Source organism: Phaenicophaeus curvirostris, chromosome 4 (genome assembly GCF_032191515.1).
Source record: "Phaenicophaeus curvirostris isolate KB17595 chromosome 4, BPBGC_Pcur_1.0, whole genome shotgun sequence".
Taxonomy (NCBI): domain Eukaryota; kingdom Metazoa; phylum Chordata; class Aves; order Cuculiformes; family Cuculidae; genus Phaenicophaeus; species Phaenicophaeus curvirostris.
Window position 1 is genome coordinate 72,202,050 of NC_091395.1, and position 11,135 is coordinate 72,213,184.

At 47.4% G+C, this 11,135-nt stretch overlaps 1 protein-coding gene across 8 annotated transcripts in view; it reads right to left on the bottom strand.

Annotated features, from left to right (window-relative positions):
• Nucleotides 1-7,635, bottom strand: part of REEP1 (receptor accessory protein 1) — a 78,418-nt gene extending 70,783 nt beyond the window's left edge. For 2 of the 8 annotated variants that reach the window (XM_069856536.1, XM_069856532.1), the window contains exon 1: nt 7,493-7,629. In XM_069856536.1, the coding sequence (XP_069712637.1) occupies nt 7,493-7,545 (53 nt within the window). In that variant the 5' untranslated portion in view covers nt 7,546-7,629. Of the gene's footprint in view, nt 1-2,388; nt 2,563-7,492 lie in introns of those variants that run through there. The other 6 variants (XM_069856533.1, XM_069856537.1, XM_069856538.1 and 3 more) reach the window with 6 other exon arrangements.
• Nucleotides 7,636-11,135: the final 3,500 nt, after the last annotated feature.

Below are 11,135 nucleotides of genomic sequence, written 5' to 3' on the forward strand. Positions count from 1 at the left end.
AAGTGTGGCAACAAGTTCGCTTGTGAAAATCCTTTTCATTTGAAGTAGAAATGATTAATAGAATTGTTTTTTTAAAGACAATTCTATAAGGGTCTCAAAAGACCTTTGGCGTAAGGTAACCTTTCCACAGACAGATCTGCATGGTGTGCTGCACTCAGACTGGAGGGCTCTTCCATGTTGTGCAGCTCGGGGTTCCCAGCATCTGAAAGGATATGAGACCATTTCCACACTCCTATTTTCTTTATAACATTAGCTCTAATAAATGGCATTTTAGGCAATACCATACAGAGATCAAGTTTCTTGCTCGAATCATAATAGACCAGCACCTCGTGGTGCAAAACATTCTCAAAGTAGATATACACCAAGTAGCAGTGCAAAGAAAGTGGGGATCGAGCTTGGCTTGCTGTAGGTTTCTTTGCAAAATTATTTTTAATTATTACTATGGTTACTAAATTATTAACATTTATACTGCATATTCAAATTATTATTTTCTATTGAAATTCTAGTATAACAAATAACTGGTACCACCCTCTACATAGCTCATTTGATACTGTGACTTCAGAGAAGGCTGAAGAGAATGGGAAGGCTTGTATGCTCTCTACAACTGAAAAGAGAGGAGGGAGCTGGCCTCTTCTCCCAAGTGACAGGGATCAGGACAAGGGGGAATGGCCTCAAGCGCCGCCACGGGAGGTTCAGGCTGGACATCAGAAAAAAATTTTTCACAGAAAGGGTCATTGGGCAACAGGCTGCCCAGGGAGGTGGTTGAGTCACCATCCCTGGAGATGTTTAAAAGCCAGTAGATGAGGTACTCAGGGACATGGTTTAGTGGCAGATAGAAATAGTTGGACTCGATGATCCAAGAGGTCTTTTCCAAACCTAGTGATTCTGTGATTCTGTATGTTCAGCTAATTACCTGACTACAGCTGTCAGCTGCTCCTATGCCCTGTCCCTACCAGATTTTATCCAGTCCAGGTGTCTTAGATGAAATCACCTGTATACATGTGTGTGGGCCAAGGCAAGTAAGTTAAACTACCACCTCTCTGTCGACAGTCTTTGTTCTTGAAGATTGGCTGGATTACATGATGACAGTTTTTTTCAGTGCGGAAATTAGTGTAATAGAGAGGAAAGAATAGCCGCTTTGGATAATACACGGTACATCTCACACATTGCCATCAGAGATATCTGCACTTAGACTGTTTAAATTAAAACATTTAAATATTTAACAGGCTTTCCCAGAATGAGGTACAAACCCAATAAGAGCTAGCAAGAGCTGCAGCTTAACACCAACCACGCACCTCCAGGGGCTAAATTCCACTCTGGAAGCCCCAAAATCTTCATGTCTGACAGCCATCCAATGTCTCAGTGATACAGCTAAGATAAAGGCTAGTTTTCTTTTTGATGTTTCATCTCCTGTGGTGGAAGAGGAGACCTTGAAACTGCCTTCCTGGAGATGTGCTGATGGTGCAACACCATGGCACGTTTTCTTTCAGACAAAGAAAGTGACAGGCCCTTGCAGACCCCCTCCAATAACTTAAGAACACGACAGATGTCCTCCTGAGCCTGCAGCTATGGGTCCTGGACAGAGAAAAGCTGCAAATAATTCATCTGATTCAGCGTGCTAACCTTGACCAGGCACATTTCCAGAAGAGAGACCTGATCAGCCATCCTGCTGCCCCACCTCAAGCATCAACTCCCCCTTCCAGGAATTTTCCCAGTGGCTTCAAAAACGCCCTTTTCTCACTGAATCTCCTCTCAGGTGGGGCAGATAAACACACCCCTCGAGCAGCAAGCCATTTCCCCCGCTGCCTGGGGAGAATTTCCAGGCAATTTCTACACGTTTCCCCACCTACAGCGCTTCCAGCTATAGCAAAGCTGGAGGATGAGCGCAGAAAGCCCCACGCTTCTCCTCCCAGGCTGACAGGTTGAAGGGAAACCGAGAAGGTCTTCGGAGAGGGAGGGCAGCGAGCTGCACGAAGGAAAGCGGTATTTGCTAGAGAAAAGACCGCAGAAAGCAGCCGGGGGCCCCTCCCAGCCCCAGCGCCGCTAACAAAGCCCAAACCCCCTTCCATTTTCCCACCCGTGGATGCTCAAATTCCCCCTCCTGACCCCGAGCTTGTCTCATCTCCGGGGACAGGGGCTCCGCCAGCCGTTCTCCTTCTCCCCCGTCACCTTGCCTTCCATCCTGCGGGGATTTTCCCACGCTGGAAAACACCCTTTCCCTTACCTATTCTCTCCCTCAACTGGCAGCACCATCCTTAACCCAGCGACCCGCTACATTCAGCCGGCTCCCGGCAGGGGCGAGCGGGGCAGGGAGCCGGCAACGCGGACAGACAGACAGACAGACAGACGGACAGACGGACGGGCAGGTGCCGCCCGGCAGCTACTCACACCACGAGCCGGGAGATGATCCATGAGACCATGGCGCCGGGGGCCCGCCGGGCCGGCTCCGCTGGGGCTCGCAGGGGGGGCTGCCGGGGGCAGGAGGAGGCTTCGCCCCGTCTCCTCCCGAGCGAGCGGCGAGGGCGGCTCGGCCATCCGGCCCCGCCGCAGCGCAGCCTCCCTGGCGGCGCCCAGGAGGAGGAGGAGGAGGAGGGCGAGGAGGAGGGGCCCCCACCATGGTCCCCGCTCCCACCGGCCTCCCCGGGGTGGGGGGACGGCAGAGCGAGGTGGATGCGCCACCCGGGCGGGGGAAGGAGTCCGTGCCAGGGATCAGAAAGGGGTCCCGTCCCCACGCCAGGGATCGCGGGGGTCCCGTTCCCATACCAGGTATCAGACAAGGGTCCCATCCCCACACCAGATATGGAGCAGGGGTCCTGTCACAACTCCAGGTATTAGGCATGGGTCCCATCCCCACACCGGGTATGGGTCAGGGGTCCTGTCCCCACGCCAGGTATCACAGGGGTCCTGTTCCTGAACAGGAATGGGGAAGGGGTCCCGTCCCCACACTAGGTATCAGAAAGAACCATAGAATCATAGAATAGCCAGGTTGGAAGAGACCCACCGGATCATCGAGTCCAACCATTCCCACCAGTCTCTAAACCATGCCCCTCGGTACCTCATCCACCCGCACCTTAAACACCTCTAGGGAAGGCGAGTCAACCACCTCCCTGGGCAGACCGTTCCATTGCCTAATGACCCCTTCAGGGTCCCATCCCCATGCCAGGGTCCCGCCCCATGCCAGGATTAGGGCAGGGGTCCTGTGACAACTCCATGTATCAGGCATGGGTCCCATCCCCACACTAGGTATGGGGCAGGTGTCCTGTCCCCACGCCAGGTATCACAGGGGTCCCATTCCCACACCAGGAAGGGGGCAGGAGTTGTGTCACAGCTCCAGGTATTAGGCATGATACCATCCCCACACCAGGTATGGAGCAGGGGTCCCGTCCCCACACCAGGTATCAGAAAGGGGTCCCATCCCTATGCCAGGTATCATAGGTGTCCCATCCCCATGCCAGGAATAGGGCCAGGGTCCTGTCACAACTCCAGGTATTAGGCATGGGTCCCGTTCCCACGCCAGGTATCAGACAGGAGTCCCATCCCCACACCAGATATGAAACAAGGGTCCTGTCCGCATGCCAGGTATCACAGGGGTCCCGTCCCCACACCAGGTATGGGGCAGGGGGCCCATCCTCCCCATGCCAGGTGTCAGACAAGGGGCCCATCCCCACACCAGGTATCGCAAGGCTCCTGTTCCTACGCCAGGAATGGGGCAGGGGTGAAACACTGGAATAGATTGCCTACAGAGGGAATAGATGTTCCATCACTGGAAATGTTCAAGGTCAGGCTGGACAGGGCTCTGAGCAACCTAATGTAGTTGAAGATGTCCCTAGTGATAGGACTGGGGCAATGGGTATAAACTGGAGAGGGGCAGATTTAGACTAGACATAAGGAGGAACTTCTTCACAATGAGGGTGATGAGGCAATGGAACAGGTTGCCCAGGGAAGCTGTGGCTGCCCCATCCCTGGAGGTGTTCAAGGCCAGGTTGGATGGGGCCTTGGGCAGCCTGATCTAGTGGGATGTGTCCCTGCCCATGGCAGGGAGGTTGGAATTGGATGTTCTTTCAGGTCCCTTCCAATCCAAATATTCTGTGATTCTGTAAAGACGTCCCTGTTCATTGCAGGGGGTTGGACTGGATAACCTTTAAGTGTCCGTTACAACCCAAATTATACTACAGTTCTATGCTTCTCTGCAGTCTCAGGTGGCCACAGACACCCTTGCACTCCTGTCCGTTTCCACAGAGGGATGATCATCACACAATATCCATCCCTTATTTAACACCTTTCCTCTGCTGAGTTCCAAGTCCTTCATAATGCGATCATCTTTTATTATATAGGCTCTCTGGATCTAGTTTGCAGAAAACCAGTAGCACCCGCAGTCTTCAGCTAAAGCTGCAGGCTTAGATGTACACATAGTTAAAGTTCAGCTCCTCTAAAAATTATCTTCTAGAGGAGAAACATGTACATCACCACATTGCTACTCTCTGTAGTGGGTCCGTTTCTCCAGCAGAGGGTACTTCCACCTCACACCTGACCTGTAACACACCGTTACCTGCTTACCCACCTCTATGGGTTACAGCAGCATTTCCTCTACAAAACGGTGTATTTTCTGTTTACAGACAGGCTGTGAACCACAGCTGGAGGTGTGGGGCCGCCACCAAAAATTCCTGCCCCGGGGATTCCAAGGGCCTCCAATGGCAGCACCTCTACAGCCAGTGTTGTGACTGCTATACAAGCGCCACAAAGACAGAACTGGGTGGTCTGCTGCAATTAGCAACTGTAATTTAGCTGTCTTCTTCTGACAAGACTGCTTTCTGGAAAAACTGCCTTCTCTCCAAAGGAAGCCACTCTAAGGCAATGAATCATCCCGTGGCTGTCTTGCTTGTGTCTCATAGCCAAATGAATACTTGGAAATCTGTTGTCCAAGACTTTCCATGTATCAGGATTATTTAGTGTAAGATTTTAGACTGCATGTTGGCAGCCACTCCACCTCATTATTACAGTTAATGATGTAACATTATCAAGTATAAAGCACAGATCCCTCTGCACCAATGCTTGTGTAATCACCACAGGATGCAGACTTGCCACTTAGTACTTGCTGCATATTTCAAGCACAGAAAAATGGACCAATGGGCGAAGATATTGGATCACAAAGAGAGATAACACAGAGGACAACACCAAAAGCTGCAGCAAAACATTTCAGTGCTGAAAGTGTAACTCAGCCTCATGACTTCTTGGCTCCTTCCAGCCTCTTCCAGTTCACCGTGTTCCAGGTAGCTCCTGCTAGTCGCCATCACTGCCGACCTGCCGCTCTCTTTTCTGGGCAGCAACCCTCAGAAAGGCTTCAAGATTTTTAACTCTGCTTGGCAGCTCTGTCTGACAGGACTAAGCAGGAGACAGACCCCTCTTGTGCTGCTGCCTTGTACGCAACTGACACAATCGCCACCTGATGATTGTTGACCAATCTTAAGCCTCAAATGTGCACGGATAATTAACAAGGGAGTCTGATGATGGAAAACCTGTCAATGCAAATGTGCGGCGCTTTACTTAAATAGCTATTTCGTAATCAGAGGGTGAAGGGGAGAAATTTAGCTCTACTGAGTAACCAGTGGAAGGGTGACAATGCCCCCTACCTACTCTTCATGGGCTGTGTCATACAGCCCCGCGGCTGTGAGCTTGGCCTATGACATCCCATGCACCCTGGAAAGAGGCTTTGCTTGAAAAAAGCCTTTCCTTTGCTGTTAAACTACTCGGTCCAATCTATAAAGAAATAATGGAGAGACACAAGAAGAATTAGAGCTGTAGGGACAGATATGAATTAATTTACACAGCCAACTCAGCAGAGAGGCCACCCAATGCTAGTGGAACATTTTGGAACAACTTTAGCAGTTGAAGAAGGTCAGGCGGTGAAAAATCCTACACACATCACACCATTAGACAGTTTGATCTCTGTTCCCCAAACAACAAAATAAACCAACTCTGCTAATGCAGGCAGAGTCACCGCCCTTGCCCTCAATACTATACATCCTTCTCCAAGCAACTGCTTTTCCTGAGCAGCTCACAGCCACGGAAATGTCAGATCCCCAACAGCTCAGTCATAATCACTCATTCCTCTTTGGCCCCAGGGCGAGGGGATGTCAGCCTCGAAGTTGAAGAACAACTGCCACACTAAGGCTTCTTAGAAGAAGAAGAGTGACTGACAACATCTGCACAAGGCACTCTGTTAGCATATCTCTGCAAGGTCAGGAAGCGGCAAGTGCAGACAACTGTTACCAAGAAGGTACGTCCTCCAACAGATCGAACCTAAATGAGGCATTTCAGGACTGCTTGAGAAGAACAGGCAACCTAGCTAGGAAATCATAGAATGCCCCTAGGTGTGCAGAAAAATATTGGACAGGAAAATTGTGATGAACTTTATGTGCAGAAGTTCATGGGAGAAAACAAAATGAACATAAAAATACACAAACTACACAGACAATAGCAACAGTGCACATCTATATTGCATAATATTGTTACAGTATCTGAAAAGTATGAGAACAACAGTTTGATCAGAGAACAGATATTCTGCATCCCATCAAGGAATATATACACACGTATATGCATACACATGCTCAGCCTCTTGGAAGAGAAATATTTGGTTTTGGGATCATAGTATTGTAGAATCACTAAGAAGAGTGAAGAGACCTCTAAGTTTATCAAGTCCAACCATCAACACAATGCTAGGTTAGATGGGTCCTTGAGCAGCCTGATCCAGTGGGAGGTGTCCCTGCCCTTGGCAGCAGGGTTGGAACTGAATGATCTTTAAGGTCTCTTCCAGCTCAAACCATTCCATGATTCTATGATTCTGTGCCCACTAATCCATGTCCCGAAGTATCACATCTACATGTTTTTCGAACGCCTCCAGGGATGGTCTTCCACCCCTTGGAAAAGAATGGGTGATCTGTTGCATTTATCTCCTGACTTCCACTTGGGAAGAAAAGAAAAAACAAATAAACAAAACCCTAAAACGACAGCATGGACATTTAAAGCAAAATTCCAAGAAGAATGCAGTAATAAAAAATTCCCATTTCTAAAACTATGGCTTTACTAACAGATACTGACTAGATAAGGAAATGTTAATCTTGCTCTATGGGAAGTATTATTAAAGGCTGTGGAGACAGCTTTTCCTGGATGCAATTCCCATCTGTATTAGTGAATTACTCGTCTCAGAGCTATGGCCATTAGCAAAGAGAGTTTCAGAAATGCCTGTTTTTACTCAGAAGTGGTGTGGTCTGGCACTGAGCTGGGAACTGTGACTGCCAAGATGTACTCTTCTTTCTCAGTGACTTGCTACAGTAGCTTGGGGAAAACATGGAGAGCAGCACACCTGAGTGTATCATTTGGCTTTGGGTAACCAAAATGGGACAGCTTAGCCCCAAATATTCTCATACAAAATTCTGCAGAACAGAGATCAGTCACTGGCACTCAATACCTTCAGATATTAAACTCTAAATACCTCAAGTCATGCATTAAAAATGTCTTCTGAGAAGTCTGTTCTTTGCTTCCCATTTCACCTTTTGTAACTTAAGAGGATACAAGATGTATCTGCCTTGGAATAAATCCCTGTGCCTTCAGTTAATACATTAGTGGCCATGAGGCACCTAGAGACCCTCCAGTTCCATGGGAAATTATCCCAGTTCAGCATGTTTTCAGCTCTACTCTTTCAGAATGAAGAAAAAGCTTGGATTAGAGCACTTTATAAACTGATGAATAAAGGACTGTCTCTTAAACTGGAACATATTTTTTCAGCCTTAAATGCCAATAAAGACATTAATAAATTAGCACTAATACTACCATACTTCTGACACTAAGATGAGTCTTCTTGTGCCTTGTTACTTGCTTTCCCTCCCAGCCTAGTCATGCACAACCATCAGGTCTGCTCCACGTCTCCAAATGATCTGCCCATCACTGTTTATGTCTCAAACACCCTGCTATGGACAGCTTACAATAGGAATGAAAAAGGAAAGAAAACAGTTCAATAAAAAAATACATATAAGCAAAGAAAATAGTGATCAGAAAACAAATTATTGAAAGACAGGTCTTCTGGATCAAATTGTACAGCCTCCTGGCACAGCAGGTAAGAAGAGACATTGCCTCCTCTTAGGGACATGATGTACAACTCCCTTATTTTTATCATAGAAACATAGAATCATAGAATGGTTTGGGTTGGAAAGGATGTTAAAGATCATGCAGTTCCACCTCCTCTGCCATGAGCAGGGACACCTTATATTGGATCAGGTTTCTCAAAGCCCCATCCAACCTGGCCTTGAACACCTTCAGTGATGGGGCATCCTGTGCCAGTGCCTCACCACCCTCACAGGAAAAAATATCTTCCTAATGTCTAATCTAAATCTCCCCTCTTTCAGCTTAAACCCTTTCCTCCTTGTCCTATCCCTGCAATCCCTGATAAAAAGCCCCTCTCCAGCTTTTTTGTAAGCAAAATAAAGCACTGCTCCCCATTTATGCCAGATAAGAACTTGCGTACACATTTGATAAGGACTGCAAACAAAGAGGAAGACATGGTCCTCAGATATTTTGGTGTGATGCTTGGAGAATGTCACCTTGGGATTTCCCTGCAGCAGGTTCCGATCCTCACCATCTTCCTCTTGAGGCTTTTCTTCTTCATGAACACTTCTCTGAATGTCTGCTGGAATGAGAAGGCAAGCATGACAGAGATGCTCTCCCTGCTAAGGAAAGGAAACTTCTAAAAGCAGAACTGCAAGAGTGTCTTCTAATAATACAGCATACTCTCAGGACTGGAAACCAGGAGGAAGGCTGTTAAAGCTTTAAAACAGAACATTTAATCATTCTGAAAAAGTCAAGGGAAAGGGCCGCTTCCTGGGCAAACTGCTGTGGATGATCCGTGAGTCAGGACCAGGGGAAGGTTAGTCCTTAAATCTGCTGGCATGTGCATCTCTGAGCCCTAATTATCAGCTACTGCCAGGGCGAAGATGCTGAGGCACATGGAGCTTTGGTCAGATCCAGTATATCCATTCTTACAATCTTGCACTGGAAGAAAGGGCTTGTTTGAATTATGTTACTGTATAGTGTTTAAGGATGACTCCAATATAACAAATGTGCTGAAGGATGGCTCGACCTTGTTCTTGCCCTTACAACAGACAAAGAGAGAAAGGAGGAAGGTAATGAAGTGCTATGGTGAACATGACATTCGCTAAAGAGGGATGTTGAGAGAAATACGGCCAGTGCGTGGCCTTGAGGTGCCATGTCTCATGCCATGCAGATAGGAATTCTAAAGATAACAAGAAGCTGTAAACAATGAGTGCAAGGGGCCTCTCTCATTGGCAGAAAAGAGCTTTCCTTCAAGGAAAGAGACAAGGAATGTTGAGGAAGCTATGGACGGATAAATTACATTGGGAGAAAGCTAAAGGACTGCTGCAGACTGGTCTTGGCAGTTTCTAGAGACAGGCTGTAATAAAAAACTTGAAGGCAATAAGAGAGGAAAGCAAAGTGGGCTTCTTCACAGACCCTTGCTGAATCACCTTTAACCATCCACTTCAGTGTGGCAGGCTCTGCTCTGTTTAGCAGTATCCTATATGGAGGTGAAATTACTTAGCAATTACTGGAGAACTGTAGCTTTGCAAAACCATACTTTAATAACTGTATAAATGCTACTACATGGTAAGTTGTAATAAAAAGCTGCTACTGACCTTCAGAATCAATTTAAATTCCAGCACAAACCGGGATGTGGCAACTACAGGTTTCAATTTTGTGCACGGCCCCAGGGGAGGCAGAAAGAAACTGACTGCGCTGGCCCACCTGGCAAAGATGCCTTCCCAGAGGAGCCGCTCAGAGGTACTTGCAGGTGAGCAGCAACCTCCCTGTGAGCACATTCATTTCTCCAGGGATTTTCCCATGCTTCTACCTGGGATTTCCTCCTCCTCCCATATGCCACAATACACCAGCCTCTCCCATGTGTGCCCTGTTCTGTTCCTCTCAAGGTGTGTAAACCACACACTGCTTTATAACTGCTTTCTCCTCAGTTATAGATGCAAAGAGAATTGCCGAGTGTCAAAGATAAAATACATCCACTGTGATAAAGAGTTTTCAAGTTACTTCCATAGACAGAGGACCCCATCTCTGTAAACACTGCTCCCTCCAGGTGAGTTACAATATCTCACTTTAATACCGCTATTGAGACCAGATAACAGTTTCTTGGCTGGTATGGTTGGACTCGATGATCCAGTGGGGCCTTTCCAACCTGGTGATTCTATGATTCTATAATTCTATGATCTTCTTACAACTTATAAAGGTCAGAGTAAGTGGTGTGGGAATAGCATCTAGAGCACTCCCAACATTTGGCACTTGGAATTGTTAATATTCTAACACACATCTGAATGATGCGTGTCTGACTGAGGAAAGTGGCAATAGGTTTTCTCCACAAATAGTGATCCGGTTCGACTGCTTAGCACCAGATTTCAAAGGGCTACAGCTGAAAATGGAAATTCAGACTCATATAAGTCTGTACTTCAATACAACTAACTACTCTGTAAAGGTAATCAAGAGGAAAAAAAGACAACAGCCAATTGCTGCGGGGGAAAAAAAGAAAGGAGTCTTTCTACTCGATCTCCATTTATCATATTGGTCTCCAGATGGAAAACTGCAAGTTCCAACCTCTTGAGCTAAGAGAAACATTGGCAAGCACATGTTCTACCTTTGTCTCCCTCCATGCCCCAACAAGAGACTCTCAACATGCGCTTGCCAATGTTGCTCAGAGGTTCTCCAAGTAGCACTGAAATTAAATGGACAAAATAAAGCCAGTGAACAGCAGTGCCAACAGCAGGCTTGTGAAGGACTTCTACATCTCAAGACAAGTGTGCCAGCAAGTCAGAGTCTGCCCAGAACTACCCTGAGGCCAGTCAGGGCACTGGTAGTAGTGTTGCTGCAGTAACACAGTTTACTCTGAGACAGCCACACAAACTCATCCTCAGTGTCCAGGGGGTGAATTTCAATGTGTGCTGAGCTCCCTGCTGCTGAAGCCACACCTGACTTTGTAGAATAACTGAATCATTTAGGTTGCAAACAGCCTGTGGAGGACGCCCAGTCCAACCTCTAGCTCAAAGCAGGGCCAGCTCTGAAGT